The sequence below is a fragment of the Anabrus simplex genome, chromosome X (assembly GCF_040414725.1).
Source record: "Anabrus simplex isolate iqAnaSimp1 chromosome X, ASM4041472v1, whole genome shotgun sequence".
NCBI classification, from domain to species: domain Eukaryota; kingdom Metazoa; phylum Arthropoda; class Insecta; order Orthoptera; family Tettigoniidae; genus Anabrus; species Anabrus simplex.
Window position 1 is genome coordinate 159,471,409 of NC_090279.1, and position 15,885 is coordinate 159,487,293.

General features: G+C 36.1%; 1 protein-coding gene across 2 annotated transcripts in view; it reads left to right on the top strand.

Moving 5' to 3' along the window:
• LOC136886738 (uncharacterized) overlaps positions 1–15,885 on the top strand; it is a 144,067-nt gene that overhangs the window by 19,272 nt on the left and 108,910 nt on the right. For both annotated transcript variants that reach the window (XM_068230470.1, XM_068230471.1), the window contains exons 3-5: positions 5,130–5,234; positions 8,851–8,952; positions 13,535–13,602. In XM_068230470.1, the coding sequence (XP_068086571.1) occupies positions 5,130–5,234; positions 8,851–8,952; positions 13,535–13,602 (275 nt within the window). The remainder of the gene's footprint in view (positions 1–5,129; positions 5,235–8,850; positions 8,953–13,534; positions 13,603–15,885) is intronic.

Consider the following 15,885-nt stretch of genomic DNA (forward strand, 5'->3'; position numbering starts at 1 on the left):
GGAATTTAGAGATTCAGTAGATGATTGTCAAGAGTTGGAAACCGAAACAGAAGATAGAGAGGGAGAGAGACAGAGGGAAACAAGAAGCTTCTCATTCACAAACGAAGATATTTTCAGAGAAATCCAACTGCTTCAGCAAGGAAAAGCAGCAGGGAGTGATCAAATTACTGGGGAGGTATTAAAGACAATGGGGTGGTACATAGTGCCTTATTTAAAATTTCTCTTTGACTATGTCATAAATAATAGTGTAATACCATAGGAATGGAAGGAATCTATAATAATACCAATTTATAAAGGAAAGGGTGATAAAAGGAAACCAGAGAACTACAGACCAATCAGCCTGACCAGTATAGTTTGTAAAATTCTGGAGAGTTTAATATCGAAGTACATCAGAGGGATATGTGATGATAAAAATTGGTTCATGAGGAGCCAGTATGGATTTAGAAAGAAATTTTCTTGTGAGGCACAACTGGTGGGATTTCAGCAGGACATATCAGATCAGTTGGATTCAGGAGGTCAGTTAGATTGCATAGCCATAGATCTTTCCAAAGCCTTTGATAGAGTGGAACATGGAATATTATTAAAGAAATTGGAGGGAATAGGATTGGACGTAAGGGTTACACGTTGGATAAAAGCATTTCTAAATTCAAGGGTTCAGAAAGTCAAAGTAGGAAATAATGTATCTCAGGAAGAGAAAGTTTGGAAGGGAATTGCACAGGGTAGTATAATCGGTCCGTTACTTTTCTTAATATACGCAAATGATTTAGGGAACAATATAACATCAAAAATAAGATTGTATGCAGATGACATAATTGTTTATAGAGAAATAAACAACATTGAGGATTGTTCAGAATTACAAAGGGACCTTGAAAGTATCCAACAATGGGTTGAAGAAAATAATATGAAGGTTAATGGAGGCAAATCAACTGTTACAACTTTTACAAACAGGAGCTTTAAAACTGAATTTGAATATACTTTAGATGAGGTAGTTATCCCAAAAGATGGCAAGTGCAAATACTTAGGTGTGAGATTTGAAAGTAATTTGCACTGGAAGGGTCATATTGATGACATTGTTGGGAAAGCATGCAGATCATTACATGTCATAATGAGGCTACTTAAAGGATGCAACAAAGAATTAAAAGAAAAAAGTTACTTGAGTATGGTTCATCCATTATTGGAATATGCAAACAGTGTTTGGGATCCTCACCAAGAATACCTAATAAAAGAAATAGATAGTGTGCAGAGGAAAGCAGCAAGATTTGTAACAGGGGATTTCAGGAGAAAGAGTAGTGTATCAGAAATGTTAAAGGAACTTGGGTGGGAAACTTTAACTAAGAGAAGGGAGAAAACTAGACTTACAGGATTATATAGAGCCTATACTGGAGAAGAAGCATGGGGAGATATCCGTGAGAGGCTTCAGTTGGAAAATAATTATATCGGCAGGACTGACCACAAATATAAAATTAGAAGGAATTTTAGCAGAAGCGATTGGGGTAAATTTTCATTCATTGGGAAGGGTGTGAAGGAGTGGAACAGTTTACCAGGGGTAGTGTTTGATCCTTTTCCAAAATCTGTACAGATATTCAAGAAGAGAATAAACAGCAACAGAGAAAATAAATGAAATGTTAGAGGGCATTCGACCAGTGCAGGTTATTGTATATAAAAAAATGTGTGTGAATAAATTAATTCCATCCCCTGGTCTAAGGAGTTTGGACAGCCAAAGTAGGGGACTGCCTGTAGGGGTGAAGTACAGTGGGGACTTCGAGGGCCCTGGGACCGCTACGGTAGCTGTGAAGGCCCTTCAGGAACTCTGAAAAGTGGTGGCAAAAGGGGCTCTGGTTAAGACGCAGCAGGTCGTTATGCTACTTAGGATCCAGAACGGGTAAAAAAAAAAAAAAAGTAAATAAATAAATGCAATGTAAATATTAATGTTATACCAGTTGTATAGTATCATTTGAAGTAATTCCACATACTGTATATCAGTTGACTATATTTGTAAGTAGGACAGGATATATTATAAGTAGAATTTTGCAAACAATATAAATTTATTAAGGATGAGCTGTGTGTTTAATAGAAAACATTGTTAGCGTAAATTGTATAATATTGTATTATAGGAAAAATTTTCTTCTCTTGTTAACTTAATATTTAGTGCTTGACAATAATGTATTTTAGTGTACCATTTGCCACCGAGGTAGACACCTCATTTGCAAATAAAGAGATTTTGATTTGATTGATTTTGGTTATCTAGTGTAAGATCCCTGTAGGTACGATCTTGCAAATGAGGAGGTAACTTATGTATTTAGAGGGTCTGGTGTTGTTAGCAGTTCATTTCATTCACATTTGAATTCATATTTGAATTCACTAAATCATCATCCGGGAAAATTCTGAGGTAAAAAATTGGTTGGTTTTGTGAATCGTAACAATTTTTATTTGGGAATAACCTGTAAATGGGATTATTGTTAATCGAATATCACCGACTGTCCTTGAAGCTGACATAATGCACAGTGAATCACTTTGTATCACTTCACTACACTACATTGTCAGGCTCATTTAATTAAATCATCATTTCATTGCGTTTTTCATCATCTGCACAAGTTTCATTGAAATGCATTTTCAAGTTTACCAAACAGATTGTTACTGAACTGAAAGTGACATATTGATTGGAATGTCCCTTGTTTGAGGGTTCTAACAGAAGTACAGTCAAGGTTAGAACGTTGGCACCTCACAGAAAATAAATTTAAAATTGTGAATGAGTGTCTTGTTGGCTAGTATAAATGTATATTTAATAAGTGAGGAATTTACAAATTGACATGCCAAACATGTAGGCAGCGATACATAGGACAGTCTGGAAGAAGTTTGGCTTTTAGATACAAAGGACATATTAATGCAGTCAAACATAAAAAGATATTCAGCAATAGGAGAGCATGTGGTTGAAAAGAATCATAAATTTACAGACATTACTAATGACATGGAATTAATACATTTGGCCGAAAAGGAAAATTCATGAATGTTTTAGAAAGTTTAGAAATTTATCTTGCTCAAAAAATCACTTTGAATCAAGTTTAAATGAAAGAAGTACAGATGGAACATTTAATCATTTAAGGAAGAAAAGAAAGAAAAAATGAAGAAAAGATAAAACTTGAAAAATTTATGTAGAAATTCTCATTCATCGTCATCAAAATATTAAAATTTTATGTAATCATAAATTTTCATAATATTTTACTAATGTTTGTTTGTTCATTGATATGGTGAATTATGATATAATACTTCTTTAAATTTTGGCTCAGGCGGCAGCGCGCTGGCTTCTCAACTCTGGATACTGTAGTTCAAATCCCGGTCACTCCACATGAGATTTGTGCCAGACAAAGCGGAGGCAGGGCAGGTTTTTCTCCAGGTACTCCAGTTTTCCCTGTCATCTTTCACTCCAGCAACATTCTCCATTAACATTTTATTTGTCAGTGATTTATCATTGCTTCAGAGGAGTGCAACAGGTTTTGCAGCTGGCACATTTCCTATCCTCACCACTAGATGGGGCTTCGTTCATTCCATACCTGACCTGGTCAAATGACTGGAAACAGGCTGTGGATTTTGATTTTCAAAAGATAGTGTTATATGGTTTTAATTCTTTGATTGGACTTCACTAATGAAGGGAATGTACTATGTTCCTGAAACATGTATGAATAAATAATTTTCATTTATAAAAAGTGTATTGGCAAGGTGGACCAAACACATACCGTACTGTTTTAAATAGTTTTAGTTTTTAATATGTGAGAAGGGAGTGCTGAAACACATGAACACCAAGGAAGAGTGGTGAGCATGTTTACACGCCAACATCTGACAATGAGTTAATGTAGCAATGATCAATAAATTTGCTAAAATAAGAAATCATTGAAAATATTTATACTGGAGTAACTTGCCATCAGTATCTTGCATTGCATTATCCAGAATGAAAAAAGGGAACTTGAAAATATTTTTTAAAAAATGAATTTGTGCCATACATTACACTGTTTACCTTTAAGTACCAGTATGAGTGATACATGATGGAGTACAGAAAATAATTAAATCACCATCATTAGGAACATCATCATTCCTCCTGTTGCATGAGACTAATGTTAGACATACAGCCTTTTTAAAAATTATGACTCAGCTGTCCTGGATGCATTCTCTCACAGTATTATTTAACATCGCTTTATACTTTGTAATGGGGCAGACCATATTATATGGTAGTGAGGGCATCAGTTGGACAAAGGAAGGTTGATTGACAGTCTCCTGGAATTCACAAATGGCTCTGAAAGCTGGCTCTGAAAGATCACCACAGGCCCTTTCCCAAAATGACTAGTGTATGATTCAGCCCTGGTAAAACAAAACTCATGAAGATTGAAGCTGGGGACATACAAATTAATATCAGTTTTGGAACTACTTGGCTGTGGATGTACCATCAATTCCCTTGCTTGGGCAGCATTGTAATGGATGATAGTGACAAAGAACAAAGTTCATGCTTATACTGCAAAGGCTGCAACTGTGTTTCATAGATTGTGATTTCCTTCTTTCTTAGCATTAAATTGCACCTGCCTACAACTGCCATCTGTGTGAGCAAATCTTTGGAAGACATTGGCAGGTATCATCAGGAAGATAAATATTTTTCATTGCCTTTGCTTTTTGCAGATAGTGAATCTTGTGAAGAATGTTCACCAATGATGTCAAACTTGTTGGCCAATCTCTGGATGGGGAAAAAACCCTTGCAAAAAAACAACAGCAGTGGAGAGGTATCCTCACTCAGTGTGCATGTTTTATGTGTGCACCAACATCGCATACCTTGTGTAGTCATATTCTGAGTTCCTCTGCAAGCCAGATGGACCAGAGGCTGATCACAGAAAACCTGGTGGCGATGTTCACCAATGACCTTAAACTTGCCTTTAAATGAAGCAGAAACCTTTGCAAAAGAGCGACAGTAGTTGAGAGATATTGTCACCCAATGTGCATGACTGCAAGGGAGGAATTGAGATAGAGATTGAGAGACTGGTATTGTCTAGTTGTTAGTTGGAAATCTTGGTGTTATATCCTTATATCCCTTCTTTCAGCCACCATGTTCTCTTAATTAAGAATGGTTATTATTCTGTTTATGTTAGGGGGATCAGGAAGACAGTGTCATGTCAGCAAGCAACGAGTTAGGACATGCAGTTGAAGATCCAGTCACAGTCCTCATCAAGAGAGAACCTTTATCAGGTGAACAGGTAGGATAAAAGGACTGTCATTTCATAAAGTAGGGAGATTGACTTTTTCTTTATTATCACTATCTTATGTTTCACATTCAGGGTGCCTGATTAAATAGTTTGTCTAGCTTACACCATGGGTCATTGGTTCATTGATGTAGGGAGCAGGTACTACTTGCTCTACTGAAGAGCAGCAAACATGAATTAGTTTGTGCATGATACTATTATTATTATTATTATTATTAGCATGAATCATGCAAAATAAGTATGATGTAGATTAGGGAATATATAACAGAACAAACTATAATATGGCTATAAGAAAAAATATAGTGTTGTACAATATTTCATGAATTACATTTATTATTACACTTACAAACCAAGGTTTTGGGCTGTTTGTCATATTTACTTTTTGGAAATACAGTTTATATGTTAACATATTATTCTTATTCTTTATTAAGGAATATATGTTTCAATATATTTTTGAGGCGTGTTAACATCCCCGATTGAAACAGGAGACTTCCTATTTTTGTCCTTCTTCCCTCTTTCTTGATCGGAGAAAATCTCCCAATTTTGAGAATGGATTTAGTATTCCAGTATTTGTTGAAAATCCTAGATTTTTCCTCATTCTTTAAGTAGCTGGAGAGAATTGATGTTCAGTGGGCACTGGCAAAACAAACACAATCAGTTGGTGGTATTCTTAAATGACAGAATCTCTAACATCATGCTGTTTATTTTATCATTTCCACATATCAGTGCCGACTGTGAGACTATTTTTTAGCATATTTGCAAGGACAAAAACTCAATTCAGATCGAAACTTCTAGAAAACTAATTCCAGAAAAAATTAAACCTTATAACCCATTTAACAAGGCCAGTGCTTTGAGCATAAATCTAGTTCAGAAATTTATGAAGAGGCCTAAGGCAGTTACAATGGAGAGTCAAGTGTTCTAAAGCTCAGATACGTGCAGTATTTCAGTATTTATAAATAAATATTTAATAAGAGAAATTCATAATTGAGTAGTATAATATATTAAAAATTCTTCAAATTTATGCCATCAATGATGTGTCATAACACGTTGGGGTATGCCACAAAAAGACCTGATTATTGACTTTGTAAATTTGGCACTTGTGATTTTTGGTATTGACTGTGTAAGCCAGCAAACAAACAAACAAACTAAAATACATCATGTATTTAAGTCAATAGGGAACTGAAGGCAAAATTTATTGCATGTAATGAAATACATCATTCGTATACATCTACTCTACAACATCTTTGGGCTCTTTCATATTGTACCTTATTAATGTTTGATACTACTATTTGCATGCTGGTTAGTCGCAAGGCAAGTTTTAGGTTAAGATTGTTGAAACTATTACTGCATCTAGATATATTAATTTTTATTAATTAAAACAGCTATTTACACTTATTCACATGTTTGCATTATGTTTGTGCACTGTAAGAAATTTCTGGTGTGGAAAATGGAATACGCATCTCATTACAAATACCAAATTTCATATTCATTTCTGTATTGATAGTTTATAACAATAATTCTTTAAAAGTATTTAATTTAGTTGCAAGACAAGTTATAGGTTAAGATCGGTGAAGCTACTACTGCATCTAGATATATTAATTTTTATTAATTAAAACAGCCATTCACACTTATAGGTTAGTCTCTGCATGGTGGTTTTCTTCATTGTCCTGGACTAGACTCTGTACAAAATGATGGAAAACACATAGCATCTTGCAATTCGAACCTGAGCAGGTCTCCAAATGCAGGCTGAACAGATTTGGGGAAAGACTATAGTCATGCCTTGCACTTTGCTCAAATGGGAATTTATTTGTGTGTCAGTATCCCAATCCCAATGAAGTCCCAATCGAGCAAATCGTGAGACATGACTATAGTCTTTCCCGAAATCTGTTCAGCCTACATTCTAACTTTTCAACACAAATTGCACTCTCGACCTGCTTTGTTGACTTTGAAAAGGTGTTTGACAGAGTCTGACAAGAGAAAATAATGACCATGCTAAAAGAGCAAGGTACGGATTACAAAAATAACCACATAATTATAAACCTATTGGTAACAAAAGGCCTTTGTTTCAATGGGACACTGACTCACAAATAAAGTCCCAGTCAAGCAAAGCGTGAGGCATGTCTATAGTCTTTCCCCAAATATGTTCAGCCTGCATTCGGGGACCTGCTCAGGTTGGAATTGCAAGGTGCTATGTATTCTCCATCATGTTGTACAGAGTCTAGTCCAGGACATTGAAGAAAACCACCATACAGAGACTAAAAGCATTTGAAATATGGGTGCACTTTTGCATGTTTTGTATCAGTTGGGTGGGCAGAATGTTAAGCAAGCAGTTATTGATCAAGATGTGCAAAGTAAAAGAACTGTGTAGTGCTGTTAATATCAAGAAACTCCTGTTTTGGTCATATCGTGAGGCGAATCATTATACCAGGAAAGGTTGAAGGGAAGAGAGGTCTTGGGAGACTCCATGTATTTGGTATGAGAATTTGAGGCAGTTTTTAGTACAATTGACTGTCTCTATTCTGTGCAGCTAATGAGACTACGATACCTGGAATGATCAGCAGTGTCCAAAGCTAGTTGCCTCACTAGAAGAGGAAATAATTTTTTTTTAAGTTTAAAATTTCTTGTCCCAGCAGAAGCATTGAAAATTCAGAACTGTACAATCAAACTATTTTTGGCACCAGGATAGATCTGTTCTTGTCACTTAACATTTTTATCATTGGTCCTTCCAGATGCTTCTTTCCGGAAATGGACTTCTCTGGAGTAAAGCATGGGTGAAGACTGCCTATCATCTACAGTTCTCCAACTTCAAGACCTCTAACCTTTGCTGTGGTCATTGACTAATCCTGGACTTGATGTTCACTTTCTGTCACAAAAATTGAGTGCACAGTTTAATTATTAATGTTTGATACTACTTGATGCTGGTTAGTCGCACGGCAATTTTTAGGTTAAGATTGATAAAACTATTACTGCACCTAGATTCATTAAGTTTTATTAATGACGTTCACTTTCTGTCACAAAAAAGGAGTTATTAAACAGGATGCGCAAAGTAAAAGAACTGTATAGGGCAGTTAAAATCAAGAAATTCTCATAATTAGATATTTTTTTGTCTGAATCTGTAACCTTGTAATCCTTTGAGAGTCAGATTTTTGAAGCACTGACATGCCCCACAATTTAGGTTTTCGCACACACATGTAGAAATGGCATTATAAAATACTGTACAGGCAGATGGTATATTGTCTCAAATTGCCTGGTTAGACATTCTCAGTTCTATTTTGTGCTTTGGAGTTTTGTCATCTTGAGGTTGGTACTGTTGTCAGTGAAATGAAACAACTATAGAACTTGTGTATAGCAATTGGAGGTCATGAGCTGAGATTGATTAAACTTGTTGGCTTATCCTTAAATGAAGCGGAAATACTTGAAAAAGACAGGCAGCAGATGAGAGATGCCATCGTCCATTGTGCATGACTGCAAAGGAGGAATTGAGTTAGAAATTGAGACAACTGGAAATATCTATTTAGCAATTGTAAAACTAGTGTTACAACCTTTCATCCTTTCTTTCAGCCACCAGATATCTGTTTATTAAAAATGTTTATTATTCTGTTTATGGTAGGTGGATGAGAAGTATACCCTCATGCTAGAAAGTAAGGAGTCACATCATGAATTTGAGGATCCACTCGCAATCGTGAAGACTGAGCCTTTATCAAATGAACAGGTAGGATAAAAGGACAGTCATACCTCATAAAATGAGGAGAGTGACTTGTTTATTATTCTAACCATAATGGTTTGATTTATTTGGATCCGTATTGACTTCAGACTAACCTATCAGCGATAACTTCAAACTTGAAATCCACCTAGACAATACTACTACAATCTTTTATTAGCTAAACATCTTACTTGTTTCAAGAACCCATATGCAGAAGTGCTAACTATGATGAATTATCCATAATTATTACAGACTTCACCCCACGTTTACGGCAGTACGATCAAAGGGGAATATTATGAAAACTCAACAATATCATGAAAATATAATTTTTATGGGGAAAAAAGGAAAGCAGGGAAATGAATCCTTTCGAGGATTACTGCTTCACTCCTCGTTTCACCGCTTGTAAGTTGAAAACAATACGTCAATTGCCACTTCCTTTTGCTACCCGTGAACGTTATAAGATTAATTGTGAATGAAGGCGCTCTACTCTGCTTTTCTCCACTATGAAACCTTAAGTAATATTTTATTTGCAGTATTAAGTCTACCTGACAGTACCTCTCCCACAGAAAGAGTTTTCAGTGTTGATAGCAAAAATCAGAGAATTCCGGCCTAGCAAATCTGCAGTGGAATCACTTATGGTTCAGAAGGTGAAAATGCCATCACAGGTCGAAGGATACTTCAATAAAATCTACACTGCAAAGCAGCTGCTGGGTGGAAAACAAGCTACAAAGAATATTTTATGACAGAACTAACTGGTAATAATGTGAAAATTTTATTGTGTAATATGAAATAATTTAGAATGTATTGCTGTTGTAAGGGAAAGAGGGGTGTCATTATCGAGAAGGTAGGAGTATACATTGAATTTTACTCGAAAATGTTCTGAGGTGGAGGGAATTACTGAAAACCCACTTTTACCGAGCTCGATAGCTGCAGTCGCTAGAGTGCGGCCAGTATCCAGTATTTGGGAGATAGTGGGTTCTAACCCCACTGTCGGCAGCTCTGAAGATGGTTTTCCGTGGTTTCCCTTTTTTTTTGCTATTGGCTTTACGTCGCACCGACACAGATAGGTCTTATGGCGACGATGGGATAGGAAAGGGCTAGGAAATGGAAGGAAGTGGCCTTGGCCTTAATTAAGGTACAGCCCCAGCATTTGCCTGGTGTGAAAATCGGAAACCACGGAAAACCATCTTCAGGGCTGCCGACAGTGGGATTCGAACCCTTCGGGAGATAGAGGGTTTTCCGTGGTTTCCCATTTTCACACCAGGCAAATGCTGGGGCTGTACCTTAATTAAGGCCATGGCTGCTTCCTTTCCTGTCCCATCGTCGCTGTAAGACATATCTGTGCCGGTGCGACATAAAGCCAATAGAAAAAAAAAAGGAAACTCACTTCAAAGGTTGGCACCTCTGCATATGTTTTCTTCTTCAGCATTTTATAATCTACCAAGCAGTCCCAGGACTTGTTAACATCACTATTTTCTCTAGCCTTACAAATGAATGAAAAATTATTTGTCATTCTAAATAAAATATAAACTATAACAAGGTTTAAGTTCAACTGACTCTCATTACTCCCATGAGTTACTATCAGACATCAAGGTCAAATATAGTTTTACATAGGAGACAACATCTCAGTAAGCCATTCATAATGTATCATCATCATTGAGTTTCAGTTATCTAGAATCAAATAATAAGTGTGTTCTTCCTTTTGTCTTAGAGTGAAAGTTTATAAAAGTCCTCAAAGAAATGGAATAGGGGAATGTGCAATAGGAGTTGCAGATATAAATATTTACAGACACATTTACAATTTAATAAGACCATTTCTTTTTAGACAAAATATTTTGAATAAATAGATATTTGATATATTTGTTATTTCATTGAGACTGAATATTGGAATACTAGACTACAAAATAACTTCCAATAATTTTTATTTAAGTTGACGTAGAATAATTTTATTTCTTAGACTTAGTTTATTTACTATCAAAGGGTAGAGAAGGGTCCACCTATTCAATACTATAAGCTTGTATATTGTCTTGTAAAACGGACTAGTTTCGACCCATATATATTGGATCATCTTTAGCCGTGCTACAATTGGAAGACATATGCACACATATAACCTATAATAAATTAAACACTTTTAAATTAAGATTGTAAATTGTGGCATACCAAAGTGTTTAATTCATTTTTGGTTATATGTGTACGTATGTTCTCCAATTGTAGCGTGGCTGAAGATACCCAATATATCATCATCATCATCATCATCATCATCAATGTCCCTCTTCAGTCACCTGGGTGTGGTTAACAAGCCTCCTCCGCTCCTTTCTGTCCTTCCACCTTGCCTGCCCATTACTTCCGCCACATCCAATCCAGCTTCTCTAATGTCCTTCCAAATCTGATCCCTCCACCTTCTTGGTCTTCCAACTGGCCTCTTTCCCTTAATGTCCCTTTATAATTATCTTCTTGCTACCCATTCCTTTCCCATTCTTTGTACATGTCCGAACCGTCTCAGTCTTGCTTTCTGTATGTTCTGTACTAACGGTTCTATATTTAGCTCTTCTCTGATTTTAATATTTTGAATTCTTTGTCTTGTCTTTTTAACCAATGTTCTTAAAATTTTCATTTCTACTGCTTGGATCTTACTATCTTGTCTGTTATTAGTTACCAGCGTTTCTAGTCCATAGGTTACAATTGGTATGAAATACTGTTTATATAATGTTAATTTTGTTATCTTGGGTACTTTGTCATCCCATAAAAGCTCTCTGACTTGATGACAAAATGTTGTACCTTTACTTAGTCTGTTATTAATTTCAAGGTTGATTTAATTACTTCCATTAATAATGCTACCCAGATATGTAAACTGTTCTACATTCTCTAACCGTTCTCCGTCTATGTTCACTTGGCTTCTCTTTTTGTCTTTTCCACAGTGCATGACTACAGTTTTCTTTTTACTAATTACCATTCCAAACTCGTTCAGATTTTCATTCCAAATGTCCAGTCTCCTTTGTACTTCCTTTCCTCCCTTTCCCCAAATCACCCAATATATATGGTGTCGAAACTACTCCCAGTTTTATAAGACAGTATACAAGCTTATGGTATTGAATAGGTGGAACCTTCTCTACCCTTTGATAGTGATCATTTGTCAAGAGGGACCATATTGAAACTCATAACTTACAGTTTATTTTATTTAGCTTATGTTTTATTTAGAATGACAAATAATTTGTAATTTATTTGTAAAGCAAGAGTAAATAGTGATGTTAACAAGTCCTGGGAATGTTTGATAAATTATAAGCCACTGAAGAAGAGAATATATGGGTTCTCTAATCATGTACGGCGTTCAGCTAATAAAAGATTGTAATAAGTGTCGACAATCACTGATAGATTATATGTACTTCATTGTCAGTATCTTACATTTCACATTCAGGGTGTCCAAACCAGCTCATCTAGCTTATACCATAGGGCATCAGCTTATCACTCCAGGGGGCAGGCACTTCGTGCTTTGCTTGTGATGATTGGCTACCAAAGGAATGGAGTAGCAGACACTTGTTTCCTATTGTAACTTGGTACATGCAAATGAGTTAAAAAGAATTGTTTTCCTCCCCAGATTAGATCCCGTCATCCAGAATTACTTGCAGATTGTCTCTCTCTTTCATACTTTCATTTGCTTAAAAATATAAAGTGTCTGGGAGGAATTTAATTGGGTAAAAATGCAGTAAGTGGTTTGGTTTATGTGAGTGACTTGCTGTTAATGACAGAGTGTGCTGGAAGCCTGCAGTCTAGAGTTGTAGCAAGTATGATACAGAAATTATCATTTCCAATACTGTAGTTGTCAGTTGGAAGAAATAAAAGAGGATTGAATGTTGGGTAGGGGAGACAAACATGGCCCGGTAGATCATATGGTAGTATGCTAAGTGAAGTTGACTCCATAGCTAATGCAGAAAACTCACAGTGGCTATCAGTGCTATTCTGTAAGGAAATAGTCAACTCTTGAACAAAACTGTCTTTACATTGGTCTGTTTTTTTAAAGACTACAGTATGGGAGTGTAAGCTGGGTTGAGTTAAGATATTTTATTCATATGTTAGAAGTAATGGATGTGAAATTAGCCAAGAATAATTGCTGGTAGAAACAGACAGGAGGTCCTGAACACAATGGATGAAGCTGTTTGAGGCACATGTGGAAAGGTAGTTACCTAGAAGAATAATGGACTGTAGAATGGAGGGTATGAGAAGTAGTGTGAGACCAAACAGACAATAATAGACTCAGCTTTTAATGATTTTATTTTTAAGGCAAAAGATTTGGTTGTATATTGAAGACTGTTGAGGCTCATAGTTAATTCGCAGAGGCTAGCAGACTGAATGCCGACAGGGGTAACATTTTATAATGAAAATATGGATGGATGATGTGGCTGTATGTATGTATGTATCATTCCTTGAGGCATATTCTTATTAATGTAGACATTTGAAATAATTTTTGTCTACCAACAACAGAAATGAAGACATTCCATACTTGATCCTAGAAGTTATTTATGTATAATGTGCAACATAATTGGCATGATTAAGAAATATATTTTTGTTTCAAACTTATGAATTTCTTACTCAGTTCCAGGGTTCAGACAAGATAAAGGAGGAGGTTATCGATTCTATGAAGTACTTCGCAGAGGGAGCATGGTATGTATTATCTGTCAGTATCATATTCTTTAGAAATCATGTTTATGTTAAGAGGTAATATTAACAAGAGCTTTTTTTCAAATTTTGATGATGATGATTATGATGCTTGTTGTTTAAAGGGGCCTAACATCTAGGTCATTGGCCCCTACTGGTACGAAGAGACGAAATATAATGACAAAGTAAAAGTCCAAAATCCTCCACTGACCAGAATTCCAAACGTGAGGACAAAGAATGAATGGATGGATATTAATTTAAAACAATTAGTGGATCCGACCCACAGTGCCTTATGTTCACAGAAACTGACGTAAAACAATAATATTACTGACCAAGGGACTGCTTCTAAAGCACAGTACTGAATCGATTATGCTTGCAGTCTAAAGATGTCCAAAATCCAAGTCATCGGCCCCTCATAATTGGAATTATCACTAGGAAAGTAGAACTAGGTATTTGTCATGGTGCAGTACTAATGAATAATAGCGTAGACTCGCGGTATTTCACAAATTATGGTACTACTCACTGGTAATGAAATTCGCGTATGTAATTCAGACCTATGATGTTTCGCACATTGCGGCACCATTCACAGGCAACACAAACCTATGGTGTTCATCACATAAGTGTACTGAGTACAGAGACTTGTACTATCCCATGGTGTTCCTCTATAATGGGTACTAATCATGGGCAAGCCAGAACCATGGTGTCGGTCATATACTGGTACTAATCTCGGGTACTATAAAAGCTGACAGTGCACTCGTAAGTGGGGGACTGACCGCATGGTGCTCCTGTTTGCTACTAATCACAAACCCATGGTACATAACTTGGTGGTACTACATGCAAGTAAAAGTGAACCATGGTGTTCCCGGCATGGTGATACTAATTACAAGTAGTCTCATGGTTCTAGTTCGATCATCCCTTGGTTGCCTCTTATGACAGGCAAGGTATACCGTGGGTGTATTCTTCGTCTGCATCCTCCACCCACAAGGGGTTGTGTGTCTGGTCTATGAGAGGTATTTTATTCCCCTCAAGTCCACCGGCAAGCCGGTTAGGACCCGCCTATCTGCCACCTGAGATGCACCCCGTAGGAGTATCACTTCTTCCACTGCTACGCCAGCATAGTAGGGTCGTGGTTTTCAAATTTTATTTAGTAGAAATTAAAGGTTTTATTTTCATATCTTGTGAGTATTAACTCCTTGAGTGGACTCAACACCGAAAGGCTTCAATAGTAGTCCGGATGTATTCGAAGTGGTGCCTTTGGGCAGTTTTGAAATTCAGAAAACATTTGAAAGTTAATTTAGCCTCCTCGAAGCGTCTGGTTATTTTTAATTGTTACTGCCATCTATTGATCTGTTTTCAAAACTCCTTCCTGAATATTACATATGAATATTACTCACCATTTCTTTGATTCTCTGGCTTGCATTAAGTAAATAGTGAATACCAATGCAACAACTATCTGTAACCTCAATATGAAAATTAACACGATCATTAATGCAAATTTGAATACAAACAAGAGGGATGATCAAAAACTAATGTTACAAGATCCATATTCTTGGAGTTGTCTATGATAGAGAAATGAGTAGTTTGCAGAAGTTCTAATGCATGTTATTTGCAACTGTGCGGAGTTTCAGCCACCTGCCATGTACAGTGCTACTTGTAGGTAAACACAAATTTAGAAAATGGGTCTCACGAAGAAATATGCTCAGTTATTCAATTTTCGTTGGTGAAGCATAACCACTGGTGAAATTCACTGGCAGCAGGTAGAGGTTTACAGAGAGACTGTAATGTCTCTTCAACATGCCGTAGAATGGTGTCGAGAGTTTGCGGCCGGTAGAGATAAGGTCATTTATGATACAGTTCCTTTAGTTTTGCCAATTGCCACCTTTTCAATACAATAAAAATATATTACAACCTTACATATTTATTATGATGTTTACATGGTACATGTTTCGCTCCTTTCCGTGAGCATCATCAGCCAAACTATCATTAATCTAAGATTCTATAAGATCATAAAACAATTCTTTTGGTTCAAGATTACTCCTATAAAACTAATTGACAATCTTATAACATTTTAAAAGTCACACAACAATAAAATTATGTCTTAAGCTAACACTTTTTGTCGAAAATCTTCTTCAGTCCAACATTTTATCGTCGAAACTCATCCGGTGAACATCTTTTAAAATTGTTTAAAAATAAGAATAAAATAAAAAACTTTTGAAATCTGTCTAGTTGTGTTGATTCCTGTTGCGTAACTTGTATAATTGTTATTAAAACTTCATAACAGTATTGAAT